The 16,327-nt window shown below is 45.3% G+C and overlaps 1 protein-coding gene across 6 annotated transcripts in view; it reads left to right on the forward strand.

Moving 5' to 3' along the window:
• slc4a3 (solute carrier family 4 member 3) overlaps positions 1-16,327 on the forward strand; it is a 112,055-nt gene that overhangs the window by 90,509 nt on the left and 5,219 nt on the right. For all 6 annotated transcript variants that reach the window (XR_016490531.1, XR_016490533.1, XM_021578907.3 and 3 more), the window contains 6 exons: positions 109-303; positions 5,348-5,551; positions 5,789-5,878; positions 7,823-7,989; positions 10,229-10,482; positions 15,313-15,482. Coding sequence is in view for 4 of the 6 variants with exons in the window: in XM_021578907.3 (XP_021434582.3) it covers positions 109-303; positions 5,348-5,551; positions 5,789-5,878; positions 7,823-7,989; positions 10,229-10,482; positions 15,313-15,482 (1,080 nt within the window). In the remaining 2 variants the exon portion in view is untranslated. The remainder of the gene's footprint in view (positions 1-108; positions 304-5,347; positions 5,552-5,788; positions 5,879-7,822; positions 7,990-10,228; positions 10,483-15,312; positions 15,483-16,327) is intronic.

Below are 16,327 nucleotides of genomic sequence, written 5' to 3' on the forward strand. Positions count from 1 at the left end.
TAAATATCTATTTCACTCTTCCATTCTCACTCCCTTTCTGCCTCTCTTTCTCCCTTCCTCCCTCCCTTCCTCCCTATCTCTCCGTCTCCCTCCCTCTTCCACCCTCAGTTCTGCCAGGCCCAGGGCTTTGAGTACCTGACTGGCCGGGTGTGGATTGGCTTCTGGCTCGTCTTCATAGTGCTGTTGATAGTAGCGGCCGAGGGCAGCTTCTTGGTCAAATACATCTCACCCTTCACCCAGGAGATCTTCGCCTTCCTCATCTCGCTCATCTTCATCTATGAGACCTTCTCGAAGCTCATCAAGGTAAAACCAATGGGTAATGTTTTACATTACAGGATACTAGTTCCGGCGCCGACAGAGATGGCCGCCTCGCTTCGCGTTCCGAGGAAACTATGCAGTTTTTTGTTTTTTTACGTGTTATTTCTTACATTAGTACCCCAGGTCATCTTAGGTTTCATTACATACAGTCGAGAAGAACTACTGAATATAAGATCAGCGTCAAATCACCATCAGTACGACCAAGAATATGTTTTTCGGGATCCGAAACACGCGGATCCTGTGTTCTGCCTTACAAACAGGACAACGGAGTGGATCCTATGCAGCGACCCAAAAAAACGACTCCGAAAGAGAGGGAAACGAGGCGGTCTTCTGGTCAGACTCCGGAGACGGGCACATCGTGCACCACTCCCTAGCATTCTTCTTGCCAATGTCCAGTCTCTTGACAACAAGGTTGATGAAATCCGAGCAAGGGTAGCATTCCAGAGGGACATCAGAGACTGTAACGTCCTTTGCTTCACTGAAACATGGCTCACTGGAGAGACTCTATCCGAAGCGGTGCAGCCAACAGGTTTCTCCACGCATCGCGCTGACAGAAACAAACATCTTTCTGGTAAGAAGAGGGGCGGGGGCGTATGCCTCATGGCCTACGTGACATGGTGTGATGAAAGAAACATACAGGAACTCAAATCCTTCTGTTCACCTGATTTAGAATTCCTCACAATCAAATGTAGACCGCATTATCTACCAAGAGAATTCTCTTCGATTATAATCACAGCCGTATATATCCCCCCCCAAGCAGACACATCGATGGCTCTGAACGAACTTTATTTAACTCTCTGCAAACTGGAAACGATTTATCCGAAGGCTGCATTCATTGTAGCTGGGGATTTTAACAAGGCTAATCTGAAAACAAGACTCCCTAAATTTTATCAGCATATCGATTGCGCAACCAGGGGTGGAAAGACCTTGGATCATTGTTACTCTAACTTCCGCGACGCATACAAGGCCCTGCCCCGCCCCCCTTTCGGAAAAGCTGACCACGACTCCATTTTGTTGATCCCTGCCTACAGACAGAAACTAAAACAAGAGGCTCCCACGCTGAGGTCTGTCCAACGCTGGTCCGACCAAGCTGACTCCACACTCCAAGACTGCTTCCATCACGTGGACTGGGAGATGTTTCGTATTGCGTCAGATAACAACATTGACGAATACGCTGATTCGGTGTGCGAGTTCATTAGAACGTGCGTTGAAGATGTCGTTCCCATAGCAACGATTAAAACATTCCCTAACCAGAAACCGTGGATTGATGGCAGCATTCGTGTGAAACTGAAAGCGCGAACCACTGCTTTTAATCAGGGCAAGGTGTCTGGTAACATGACCGAATACAAACAGTGCAGCTATTCCCTCCGCAAGGCTATCAAACAAGCTAAGCGCCAGTACAGAGACAAAATACCAACTTCCTGCACAAACAGTGCAGCTATTCCCTCCGCAAGGCTATCAAACAAGCTAAGCGCCAGTACAGAGACAAAATACCAACTTCCGGCGCCGACAGAGATGGCCGCCTCGCTTCGCGTTCCTAGGAAACTATGCAGTTTTTTGTTTTTTTACGTGTTATTTCTTACATTAGTACCCCAGGTCATCTTAGGTTTCATTACATACAGTCGAGAAGAACTACTGAATATAAGATCAGCATCAACTCACCATCAGTACGACCAAGAATATGTTTTTCGCGACGCGGATCCTGTGTTCTGCCTTACAAACAGGACAACGGAGTGGATCCTATGCAGCGACCCAAAAAAACGACTCCGAAAGAGAGGGAAACGAGGCGGTCTTCTGGTCAGACTCCGGAGACGGGCACAGCGCGCACCACTCCCTAGCATTCTTCTTGCCAATGTCCAGTCTCTTGACAACAAGGTTGATGAAATCCGAGCAAGGGTAGCATTCCAGAGGGACATCAGAGACTGTAACGTTCTTTGCTTCACGGAAACGTGGCTTACTGGAGAGACGCAATCCGAAGCGGTGCAGCCAACAGGTTTCTCCACGCATCGCGCAGACAGGAAAAAACATCTTTCTGGTAAAAAGAGGGGCGGGGGCGTATGCCTTATGACTAACGTGACATGGTGCGATGAAAGAAACATACAGGAACTCAAATCCTTCTGTTCACCTGATTTAGAATTCCTCACAATCAAATGTAGACCGCATTATCTACCAAGAGAATTCTCTTCGATTATAATCACAGCCGTATATATCCCCCCCCAAGCAGACACATCGATGGCTCTGAACGAACTTTATTTAACTCTCTGCAAACTGGAAACAATTTATCCGGAGGCTGCATTCATTGTAGCTGGGGATTTTAACAAGGCTAATCTGAAAACAAGACTCCCCAAATTTTATCAGCATATCGATTGCGCAACCAGGGGAGGAAAGACCTTGGACCATTGTTACTCTAACTTCCGCGACGCATATAAGGCCCTGCCCCGCCCCCCTTTCGGAAAAGCTGACCACGACTCCATTTTGTTGATCCCTGCCTACAGACAGAAACTAAAACAAGAGGCTCCCACGCTGAGGTCTGTCCAACGCTGGTCCGACCAAGCTGACTCCACACTCCAAGACTGCTTCCATCACGTGGACTGGGAGATGTTTCGTATTGCGTCAGATAACAACATTGACGAATACGCTGATTCGGTGTGCGAGTTCATTAGAACGTGCGTTGAAGATGTCGTTCCCATAGCAACGATTAAAACATTCCCTAACCAGAAACCGTGGATTGATGGCAGCATTCGTGTGAAACTGAAAGCGCGAACCACTGCTTTTAATCAGGGCAAGGTGTCTGGTAACATGACCGAATACAAACAGTGCAGCTATTCCCTCCGCAAGGCTATCAAACAAGCTAAGCGCCAGTACAGAGACAAAGTAGAATCTCAATTCAACGGCTCAGACACAAGAGGCATGTGGCAGGGTCTACAGTCAATCACGGACTACAGGAAGAAACCCAGCCCAGTCACGGACCAGGATGTCTTGCTCCCAGGCAGACTAAATAACTTTTTTGCCCGCTTTGAGGACAATACAGTGCCACTGACACGGCCTGCAACGAAAACATGCGGTCTCTCCTTCACTGCAGCCGAGGTGAGTAAGACATTTAAACGTGTTAACCCTCGCAAGGCTGCAGGCCCAGATGGCATCCCCAGCCGCGCCCTCAGAGCATGCGCAGACCAGCTGGCCGGTGTGTTTACGGACATATTCAATCAATCCCTATACCAGTCTGCTGTTCCCACATGCTTCAAGAGGGCCACCATTGTTCCTGTTCCCAAGAAAGCTAAGGTAACTGAGCTAAATGACTACCGCCCCGTAGCACTCACATCCGTCATCATGAAGTGCTTTGAGAGACTAGTCAAGGACCATATCACCTCCACCCTACCTGACACCCTAGACCCACTCCAATTTGCTTACCGCCCAAATAGGTCCACAGACGATGCAATCTCAACCACACTGCACACTGCCCTAACCCATCTGGACAAGAGGAATACCTATGTGAGAATGCTGTTCATCGACTACAGCTCGGCATTCAACACCATAGTACCCTCCAAGCTCGTCATCAAGCTCGAGACCCTGGGTCTCGACCCCGCCCTGTGCAACTGGGTACTGGACTTCCTGACGGGCCGCCCCCAGGTGGTGAGGGTAGGCAACAACATCTCCTCCCCGCTGATCCTCAACACTGGGGCCCCACAAGGTTGCGTTCTGAGCCCTCTCCTGTACTCCCTGTTCACCCACGACTGCGTGGCCACGCACGCCTCCAACTCAATCATCAAGTCTGCGGACGACACAACAGTGGTAGGCTTGATTACCAACAACGATGAGACGGCCTACAGGGAGGAGGTGAGGGCCCTCGGAGTGTGGTGTCAGGAAAACAACCTCACACTCAACGTCAACAAAACTAAGGAGATGATTGTGGACTTCAGGAAACAGCAGAGGGAACACCCCCCTATCCACATCGATGGATCAGTAGTGGAGAGGGTAGCAAGTTTTAAGTTCCTCGGCATACACATCACAGACAAACTGAATTGGTCCACTCACACAGACAGCATCGTGAAGAAGGCGCAGCAGCGCCTCTTCAACCTCAGGAGGCTGAAGAAATTCGGCCTGTCACCAAAAGCACTCACAAACTTCTACAGATGCACAATCGAGAGCATCCTGGCGGGCTGTATCACCGCCTGGTATGGCAACTGCACCGCCCTCAACCGTAAGGCTCTCCAGAGGGTAGTGAGGTCTGCACAACGCATCACCGGGGGCAAACTACCTGCCCTCCAGGACACCTACACCACCCGATGTCACAGGAAGGCCATAAAGATCATCAAGGACATCAACCACCCGAGCCACTGCCTGTTCACCCCGCTATCATCCAGAAGGCGAGGTCAGTACAGGTGCATCAAAGCTGGGACCGAGAGACTGAAAAACAGCTTCTATCTCAAGGCCATCAGACTGTTAAACAGCCACCACTAACACTGAGTGGCTGCTGCCAACACACTGACACTGACTCAACTCCAGCCACTTTAATAATGGGAATTGATGGGAAATTATGTAAATATATCACTAGCCACTTTAAACAATGCTACCTTATATAATGTTACTTACCCTACATTATTCATCTCATACGCATACGTATATACTGTACTCTATATCATCAACTGTATCCTTATGTAATACATGTATCACTAGCCACTTTAAACTATGCCACTTTGTTTACATACTCATCTCATTTGTACATACTGTACTCGATACCATCTACTGTATCTTGCCTATGCTGCTCTGTACCATCACTCATTCATATATCCTTATGTACATATTCTTTATCCCCTTACACTGTGTACAAGACAGTAGTTTTGGAATTGTTAGTTAGATTACTTGTTATTACTGCATTGTCGGAACTAGAAGCACAAGCATTTCGCTACACTCGCATTAACATCTGCTAACCATGTGTATGTGACAAATAACATTTGATTTGATTTGATTTGACATGAGGACAATTTGATACATCAGATGTGGTATTTAGCCTTTTTCCATCTTCCAGGTATTCCAGGAGCATCCTTTGATGAGAAGCTACCCGCCTGTTCTCAGCCTGCCCGGTATGGACTTCATCAACCCCACAGACCCCGGGGGCCCGGTCCTAAACCAACCCAACACAGCCTTGCTGTCTCTCGTCCTTATGCTTGGCACCTTCTTTGTGGCCTTCTTCCTCAGGAAATTGCGCAATAGTCGCTTCCTGGGCGGGAAGGTAACCTATGGCAGCCATTTTCTCAGAAACCCCTCATTTGTTTTCTCTGGGCTCATTTCAATCCAACGTATAGGTTTTGGTCTAAGTGTTTCTCCCTTACTAATAACAATAACAATGTTATCACAAAATGCAGTATGAATATAGGCTTCCTATTTTACACCTACCGTATACAGTATAATCTATACTAGTGACCCTATGATCTGGAGAGTGTTCTGTTTTATCATGTGATCCCCCCAGGCCAGAAGAGTCATCGGAGACTTTGGCATCCCCATCTCCATCCTCTTCTCTGTACTGTTGAGTTACTCCATCCCCGACACGTACACCCAGGTAACCATAACTGCCATTGCCAACACCTACATCCGTATATGTGACTGACCGGCCTGATTCGGTCTTATGTTGCAACATTTGAAATTGTGTTTTTTACATTGGATAAAAGTAGAGACTAGAAAATGGTATAGCATACACTGCATTTGAGGAACAATGGAAAAGTAATTCTGCTTTGAAAGTTGATAAAATGGCCCTTGAATGTTTTGGTACACATACTGGAGAGCTCTTCTTTGTCTACACACATTCGGCATCGTTCACACCCTTTTAAGCTTTAGCCCCACCCATCTATGTGAGGCCATGTACTAAACAACCAAAGATTTCAACACTGAAGGCTGGTTTATACTACGGGTCTGTTCGTAAATTTAATCTGGAGTGCAGAGTGTGCTCTGGGCGTTCGTAAATTCATAGTGCTGTCAGATGGTCTATTTGTAAATTCAGAGCGTTTTGCTCTTGGAGCGTTTAGAGCGCACTTTGGACGCTCTGGCCGAGGTGCAGGGTTGATTCGAGCGTTCTGCCCTGACAACAGCAGTCAAGCACCCAAGCTGACTGGCTTATGTTGGCTAGCTTGCTAGCTACTTCCAGACACAAATGAGTAAACAGCTCACTCTGACCATTTAACTCGCCCTAGCAGAGATGGTTAGGTTGTTTTTATGTTATCCAGAGCATTGGTGACTGCAACTGTGCTGCTGGTAACAATTTAATTTTCTAACGTTGAGTGACACCGGCCATATTCATCGTGTGCTGAGCGTTCGTAAATTTGTCTGTTATTCTGCACTCTAGCACACTCAGACGAGAGTACTCTGAAATCGGAGTAGATAGCCAGAGCGAATTTACCAGCTATGTCTATCGACAGTTGTCACAGTGACATCATGAACATTCTATTTAAATGGTTACTTGCATACTGGAGTATTTTGTTTAGACATTTAGCCTGCTAGCTAAACAATGAACCATAATCCCATCTGCATGAATCTGCAGGTAGCTAACCAACCAGGATCAATGTTAGCTAGCTAACATTAGGCTATAACTAGCAATGCAAATGGCTCTTAGATATTAATAATATTTCTACACAGATTAAACATGTAACGTTAGCTGGCTGGCTAACATAGACTTTAACTTGAAATGAAAATGACTTTCTGACAAAATTAGAACATCTGAAAATCTAAATTATCTGAAAATGTAGCTACCTAGACTATCTTACCATATACATGGATGGACGCTTCACCATCTCTGTCACGGATGCCATGGTTGCCCTTAGTTTGAAGATGTAATCCGTAGGCAGGTTTTTTACACACCAGTGTGTTCTCTTTTCGACTCCGTCTGCATATATGCAATCAAACGTCAGAATTTTCTCTGTCTCCTTAGCTATCATAGTCTAATTCCACTGATTTCAAAACTTGATCCTCCAGACAGAAAGTGGAGAGCAACACTTATGCAGTTCTACTACGTGATATCTTTCAAAAAAGCAGGGTTAGAAAGGATTACCTACACATACTGACCAGCTCGTGTTATAGACAGAAGCGTGCTACTTGGTAGACCAATCCGAAATCAATTCTCAGGATGTCCAGCCCACTCATTATCTTAGCCAATCATGGCCAGCGGGAAGGTTGCTGACTTTTTCCCTGGCTAAACCATCTAGGCTCATAATTTACAGATGGCTTACAAGTTTGTTATTAAGGCACATGAAAGTTTGCATGTTCCAGAAGGCATTTCTGCTCCCCAAAAAGTTTACGTTCAAATGGCTCACCTGTGAAGTAGTGACGCGCGACAAACGCCTAGTTTCCGGAAACAAGTCACATATCTAAAGGCTCCACTACATCCCTGATAACTACATCCCTGATACACATTGAACATTTAAAACAAAGTCACTCACAACAAACTGTCCTGTTCTTGCTCGTTATAATTTTGCCCTGACTGATCTTGTTTCTGTTGCCTGTGATTTTACAGAAGCTGAATGTACCATCTGGTTTCTCGGTCACGTCTCCTGACAAACGGGGCTGGTTGATCAGTCCATTCGGTGACAAGAAGCCCTTTCCCTTGTGGATGATGGGGGCTTCGGTGGTGCCCGCCCTCCTTGTCTTCATCCTCATCTTCATGGAGACACAGATCACCTCGTAAGTGCTGCATGTTGCTATGGTAACGTGTCACTTTAGAAGTGAAGAGGGAGTCAATTACCATGGTTATACCAGTCACATTTGTTAGACTAGATAAAATAAAATAACATTTTATTGGTCACGTACACATGATTAGCAGATGTTATTGCGAGTGTAGGGAAATGCTTGTGCTTCTAGTTCCAACAGTGCAGCAATAACTAACATGTAATCTAACAGTTCCACTTCAACTACCTAATCACACTAATCTAAGTAAAGGAAGAAGAATATATATAAATGGATTAGCAAAGACAGAGTGGCATAGGTAAGATGCAATAGATGATATAAAATACAGTATATACATATAAGATGAGTAATGCAAGATATTTAAACATTATTAAAGTGACTAGTGATCAATTTATTAAAGTGGCCAATGATTTCAAGTCTGTATGTAGGCAGCAGCCTCTCTGTGTTAGTGATGGCTGTTTTTCAGTCTCTCGGTCCCAGCTTTGATGCACCTGTACTGACCTCACCTTCTGGATGGTAACGGGGTGAACAGGCAGTGGCTCGGGTGCTTGTTATCCTTGATGATCTTTTTGGCCTTCCTGTAACATCAGGTGCTGTAGGTGTCCTGGAGGGCAGGTAGTTTACCCCTGGTGGATGCGTTGTGCAGACCGCACCACCCTCTGGAGAGCCTTGCGGTTGTGGGCGGTGCAGTTGCCGTACCAGGCGGTGATGCAGCCCGACAAGATGCTCTCAATTGTGCATCTGTAAAGGTTTGTGAGGGTTTTAGGTGCCAAGCCAAATTTCTTCAGCCTCCTGAGGTTGAAAAGGCGCTGTTGTACCTCCACCACACTGTCTGTGTGGGTGGACCATTTCAGTTTGTCAGTGATGTGTACGCCGAAGAACTTAAAACCTTCCACCTTCTCCACTGCTGTCCCGTCGATGTGGATAGGGGGGGGGGGGGGTGCTCCCTCTGCTTTTTCCTGAAGTCCATGATCATCTCCTTTGTTTTGTTGATGTTGAGTGAGAGGTTGTTTTGCTGACACCACACTCCTAGTACCCTAACCTCCTCCTTGTAGGCTGTCTCGTCATTGTTGGTAATCTACTACTGGTGTGTCATCTGCAAACTTGATGATTGAGTTGGAGGCGTGCATGGCCACGCAGTCATGAGTGAACTAGGAGTAAAGGAGGGGGCTGAGCACGCACCCTTGTGGGGCCCCAGTGTTGAGGATCAGCGAAGTGGAGATGTTGTTTCCTACTTTCACCACCTGGGAGTGGCCCGTCAGAAAGTCCAGGACCTAATTTCACAGGGCGGGGTTGAGACCCAGGGCCTCTAGCTTAAGGATGAGCTTGGAGGGTACTATGGTGTTGAATGCTGAGCTATAGTCAATGAACAGCATTCTTACATAGGTATTCCTCTTGTCCATATGGGATAGGGCAGTGTGCAGTGTTATGGCAGTGTTGCGTCTGTGGACCTATTGGGGTGGTAAGCAAGGTGGAGGTGTTATGATCCTTGACCAGCCTCTCAAAGCACTTCATGATGACAGAAGTTGGTGCTACGGGGCGATAGTAATTTAGTTCAGTTACCTTTCCCTTCTTTGGTACAGGACCAATGGTGGCCATCTCGAAGCATGTGGGGACAACAGACTGGGATAGGGTGAGATTGAATACGTCCGTAAACACACCAGCCAGCTGGTCTGCGCATGCTCTGAGGACACGGCTAGGGATGCCGTCTGGGCGATGAGGATATATGTTGTCTCATACGTGCTAGTTGGGTAACCATGGTGATATCAGTGTAGGGGTTGCTATCGAGAAACCAGTTTTTGGTAGGATGATGTTGTGAAGCAAATCTATAAACAGAGTTGAAGGTACTGCAAGTTCAACAATGTTAACTATCAATTGGCTGCAGGCCATAATGATTAACCAACTGACATCTGTTCCTTCTCTGGCATTTACCAATCACATTGGAGTAGAGTGAAGATTACTGACTTTATATCACAGGCACAATACTAAACAAATAAGAACATGAAAATAGTGCTTGTTTCTACATGTGGTGACCTGGGCTGCATACGTGTGCTGGGTGTTTACTTGTGTGTGTGAACATACATGTGATTTTGCACATATGTGTTTATGCATGTATGTGTAAACATGCATGTGGATGCATGTGTGAATGTATGTGTACAGGTGTGTGTGATTTACACCTTCCTTACCCATTCCTTACCCCCCCTCTCTTTACTCTTCCTCCATCCTCCCATCCTAGACTAATCGTCAGCAAGAAGGAGCGTCGCCTGGTCAAGGGATCGGGCTTCCACCTGGACCTGCTGCTCATTGTCACGCTGGGCGCCATGTGCCCTCTGTTAGGCCTGCCCTGGCTCACAGCCGCCACTGTGCGCTCTGTCACGCATGTCAACGCCCTTACTGTCATGAGCAAGGCCACAGCGCCTGGCGAGAAGCCTATGATCCAGGAGGTGAAGGAGCAGCGGGTGACGGGCCTGGTAGTTGCCGTGCTCGTGGGTGAGGAGGATGCTGTTTTTCTGGAAAGGATTGGATGTAGGCCCTGGTGTGATGTGAAGGAAGATGTCATTGATCAAAATCAATTCAAATGTACTTATAAAGCCCTTTTTACATCAGCAGATGTCACAAAGTGCTTAAACAGAAACCCAGCTTAAAACCTCAAACAGCAAGCAATGCAAATGTAGAGGCACCATGGCTATGAAAAACTCCCTATGAAGGCAGGAACCTAGGAAGAAACCTTAGAAGGGAACCAGGCTCTGAGGGGTGGCTAGTCCTCTTCTGGCTGTGCCGGGTGGAGATTATAAGAGTACATGGCCATTAAGGCCAGATCGTTTTTCAAGATGTTCAAACGTTCATAAATGACCAATAGGGTAAAATAATAATCACAGTGGTTGTAGAGATTGCAACAGGTCAGCACCTCAGAACTAAATGTCAGTTGGCTTTTCATAGCCAAGCATCCAGAGGTCGAGACAGCAGGTGCGGTCGAGGGATAGAAAGAGAGAGAGAGGGTCGAAAATAGCAGGTCTGGGACAAGATAGCACGTCTGGTGAACAGGTTAAGGTTCCATAGCCACAGGCAAAACAGCAAAAACTGGATCAGCAGCACAACCAGGTGGACTGGGGACTGCCAGGAGCCATCACGCCAGGTTGTCCTGCGGCATGGTCATAGGGCTCAGGTCCTCTGACAGAGACAGATAGAGAGATGGGAGAATTAGAGATAGCATACTTAAGTTCACACAGGACACCAGATGAGACAGGAAAAATTAATGAGATAGATCAGACTCACCCTTGCCTCCCAGCACATAGACTATTACAGCATAGATACTGAAGGCTGAGACATGGGGGGTCGGGGGACACTGTGGCCCTGTCCGACAATACCCCCAGAAAGGGACGACCAGGCAGGATATAACCCTACCCACTTAGCCAAAGCACAGTCCCACACCACTAGAGGGATATCAATAGACCACCAACTTACTACCCTGAGATAAGGCTGAGTATAGCCCACTAAGATCTTCTCCACCGCACAAGCCTGAAGGGTTGCAAAACCAGACAGGATGATTACGTCAGTGACTCAACCCACTCAAGTCGAGTATAGAAAAAAGCGTGGTACGACATGACGCACTCCTCCTAGGGATGCCATGGAAAACCACTAGTAAGCCAGTCACATAGCCCCCATAATAGGGTCAGAGGGAGAGAATCCCAGTGAAGAAAGGGTTAGCCTGCCAGGCAGAGACAGCAAGGGCGGTTCGTCACTCCAGTCCATTGGTTGCACCCCTTGGCCAGACTAAACTCAATCATAGGACCTATTGAAGAGATGAGTCTTCAGTAAAGACATAATGGTCAAGACCGAGTCTGTGTGTCTCACATGGATAGGCAGACCATTCAATTAACATGTAGCTCTATAGGAGAAAGCCCAGCCTCCAGCTGTTTTTTGCCATCATTGTAAGCCTGCCACACACACACTATATGATACATTAAATAAATATAAGAATGAGTGTGAGTTTGTCACAACCTGGCTCGCGGGAAGTGACAAAGAAATCTTATAGGACCAGGCCACAAATAATAATAATCAATAATTTTGCTCTTTACTTAGACACCTTACATATAAAACCTTATTTGTTCATTAAAAAAATTGTTAATGAGACGCATAACTCTGCAATGTTGGGTTGTATTGGAGAGTCTCAGACTTTTTCCACACACAGTCTGTGCCTGTATTTAGTTTTCATGCTAGTGAGGGCTGAGAATCCTGTCATACATAGGTATGTGGTTGCAAAGGGCATCTGTGTCTTAACAGCGTGATTTACCAAGGCAGGATACTCTGAGAGCAGTCCAATCCAGAAATCTGGCAGTGGCTTCTGATTCAATTCAATTTTTCACAAAACCACTTGTTGTAATTTCGATGAGGCTCTCTTGTTCAGATATCGGTAAGTGGACTGGAGGCAGGACATCAAATCAAATGTATTTATATAGCCCTTCGTACATCAGCTGATATATCAAAGTGCTGTACAGAAACCCAGCCTAAAACCCCAAACAGCAAGCAATGCAGGTGTAGAAGCACGGTGGCTAGGAAAAACTCCCTAGAAAGGCCAAAAACCTAGGAAAAAACCTAGAGAGGAACCAGGCTATGTGGGGTGGCCAGTTCTCTTCTGGCTGTGCTGGGTGGAGATTATAACAGAACATGGCCAAGATGTTAAAATGTTCATAAATGAAAAGCATGGACATGAAAGAGATAACGAATCCAGTTGTTTGTATCATCCAAGTTGGGAAAGTACCTGCGTAATTGCGCACACAACTCACTCAGGTGCTTCGCTATATCACATTTGACATTGTCCATAACCTTGGGTTCATTTGCACACAAAAAAACATACAACAATGGAAAAACCTGTGTGTGGTCCTTGTTAATGCAGACAGAGAAGAGCTCCAACTTCTTAATCATAGCCTCAATTTTTTCCCGCACATTGAATATAGTTGCGGTGAGTCCCTGTAAATCCTAGCTTCAGATCATTCAGGTGAGAAAAAACATCACCCAGATAGGCCAGTCGTGTGAGAAACACATCATCATGCAAGCGGTCAGACAAGTGAAAATTGTGGTCAGTCAAGAAAACTTTAAGCTCGTCTCTTAATAAATAAAAAAAACAGTTTCAATACTTTGCCTCTTAATAACGAGCACAAAAGCGTTACATGGTCACTGCCCATATCATTGCGCAGAAAATACACGAGAGTTCACAGGCCTTGCTTTAGCAAAGTTAACCATTTTCACTGTAGTGTCCAAAATGTATTTCAAGCTGTCAGGCATTCCCTTGGCAGCAAGAGTCTCTCGGTGGATGCTGCAGTGTACCCAAGTTGCATCGGGAGAGAGAGAGAATTCGAGAGAGCATACTTAAATTCACACAGGACACCGGATAAGACAGGAGAAATACTCCAGATACACCAGACTGACCCTATCCCCCGACACATAAACTATGGCAGCATAAAAACTGGAGGCTGAGACAGGAGGGATCAGGAGACATTGTGGCCCTGTCCGAGGAAGCTTGCTTCAGGGTTCGGGTATTTTCTTTATACCAGGGAGCTAATTTCTTGTGACAAATATTTTTTGTTTTTAAAAGGTGTGACTGCATCTAGGGTAATACGCAAGGTTACATTTAGGTTAGGTGGTTAACAGATTACTCTACGTCTTTGGGTAGGTGGAGGGAGTCTGGAAGGGCATCTAGGAATCTTTTGGTTGTCCGAAAATTTATAGCACAGCTTTTGATAATCCTCGGTTGGGGTCTGATCAGATTATTTGTTGCGATTGCAAACATAATAAGATATTGGTCCGAAAGTCCAGGATTATGAGGAAAAACGTTTAGAGCCACAATGTTTATTCCATGGGACAAAAATAGATCCAGGGTATGACTTTTGCAATGCGTAGGTCCGGAGACATGTTGGACAAGACACAGTCGATAAAGGCTCCAAAAGCATTTTGTAGTGGGTTTGTGGACTTTTCCATATTAAAGTCACCAAAAATGTGAATATTATCTGCAATGACTACAAGGTCCGATAGGATTTCAGGGAACTCAGTGAGGAACGCTATATATGGGCCAGTAATCCTGTAAACAGTAGCTATAAAAGGTGATTGAGTAGACTGCATAGATGTTATGACTAGAAACTCAAAAGGCGAAGATGCAGTCATTTTTTTTATTTTTTTTTATTGACATTTGTTGTCGTAAATGTTAGCAACACCTCCGCCTTTGCGGGATGCATGGGGGATATGGTCACTAGTGTATCCCAGAGTATCTTGTAAGGTGTACTGTACTGTTGCACTCAGAAATGTAACATGGACAGCAAACTAAGAAATAGGAAAATAAACAGTCAATGGTTGATAGGGACTATGTTCTAATACCAGTGGTGTAGTTTATCTGTGTATATAGCGTTCTCTGTGGTTAAACCTACAGTGACTTGCGAAAGTATTCACCCCCCTTGGCATTTTTGGGTGGTTTGTATCATTTGATTTACACAACATGCCTACCACTTTGAAGATGCAAAATATGTTTTATTGTGAAACAAACAAGAAATAACACAAAAAACAGAGAACTTGAGCGCGCATAACTATTCACCCCCCCACCGAAGTCAATACTTTGTAGAACCACCTTTTGCAGCAATTACAGCTGCAAGTCTTTTTCAGATATTTGTTTATAACCCAACCCTGATCTCTACTTCTCCACAACTGTTTGGAGAGCTCCTTGGTCTTCATGGTGCCGCTTGCTTGGTGGTGCCCCTTGTTTAGTGGTGTTGCAGACTCTGGGGCCTTTCAGAACAGGTTATATATTGAGATCATGTGACAGATCATATGACACTTAGATTGCACACAGGTTTACTAATTATGTGAGGTAATTGGTTGCACCAGATCTTATTTAGGGGCTTCATAGCAAAGGGGGTGAATACATACAGTAATGCACATACCACTTTTCTGTTTTTTTTAATCATTTTTTGAAACAAGTAATTTTTTTCATTTCACTTCACCAATTTGGACTATTTTGTGTATGTCCATTACATGAAATCAAAATCAAAAATCAATTTAAATTCCAGGTTGTTATGCAACAAAATAGGAACAACGCCAAGGGGAATTAATGTGTTTGCAAGGTACTGTAACAGACGTTCTTGAATGGTGTTACACCAGAACTATTCACTCGTGGACAGACTACTTAAATATAACCAGATTTGAGTTCCGGGTTAACCGAGATTACTGCTGAACTGGCTCAGTCAATCTGAATTCAACCAACCTACAGATCCCCATGCGACCTGGATCTCACACATTTGACCTTTCACCTTTGACTTGTGTTTTCCTAAGGCATGTCTATCGTGATGACGGACGTGCTCCGTAACATCCCACTGGCCGTGCTGTTCGGGATCTTCCTCTACATGGGCGTCACGTCGATCACCGGCATCCAGCTCTACGAGCGCATCACACTCATGTTCACGCCCGCCAAGCACCACCCCGACCACATATACGTGACCAAGGTGAGCCCAATAGCAGAATACGATGGAGAGTCTACTCGACCTCTGTTTTTGTTATAGATTTGTGCCCAATCTATTTTGGTATCCTGGTTTTGCATGTTTGTGAGTTTATTTGTGCATGATGTCGGACTTGTGTGTGTGGACTTACTTTGCAATCAAATGGTAAAAGGATGAAGTTGACCATAGACATTGATCTAATGTCGGTATTGCAATAGGTATGTTTTTGATCCGTGTCTAGTCAGGTGTAGGCTGTCAATGTTAGTGAAAGACAGAAGGGGATCCACCCACTAGATGGAGCTCAATCCATCTAATTCTATTTTTTTTGTACCTTTATTAAACGAGGCAAGCCAGTTAAGAACAAATTCTTAATTACAATGACAGCCTATCAGGGAACAGTGGGTTAACTGCCTTGTTCAGGGGCAGAATGGCAGATTCTTACCTTGTCAGCTCAGGGATTTGATCCAGCAACCTTTTGGTTACTAGCCCAACACTAACCACTAGGCTACCTGCTGCCCCGCTATATAATTATTTCCATAGGCAGGGTAGCAAATCTTAACTCGGTGACAGGATGGGGTTGAATTATGACAGTGATATAACATGTATTTACTAGTGTACAAAAAAACATTAGGAACACCTGCTCTTTTCATGACAAAGACTGACCAGGTAAATCCAGGTGAAAGATATGATCCTTTATTGATGTCACTTGTTAAATCCACTTCAATCAGTGTAGATGAAGGGAAGGAGGCAGGTTAAAGAAGGATTTTTAAGCCTTGAGGCAATTGAGACATGGATTGTACATGTGTGCCATTCAGAGGTTGAATTGGCAAGACAAAATATTTGTCCCTTTG

Source organism: Oncorhynchus mykiss, chromosome 22, assembly GCF_057628025.1.
Source record: "Oncorhynchus mykiss isolate SJ-2025 chromosome 22, ASM5762802v1, whole genome shotgun sequence".
In the NCBI taxonomy this organism is placed as follows: domain Eukaryota; kingdom Metazoa; phylum Chordata; class Actinopteri; order Salmoniformes; family Salmonidae; genus Oncorhynchus; species Oncorhynchus mykiss.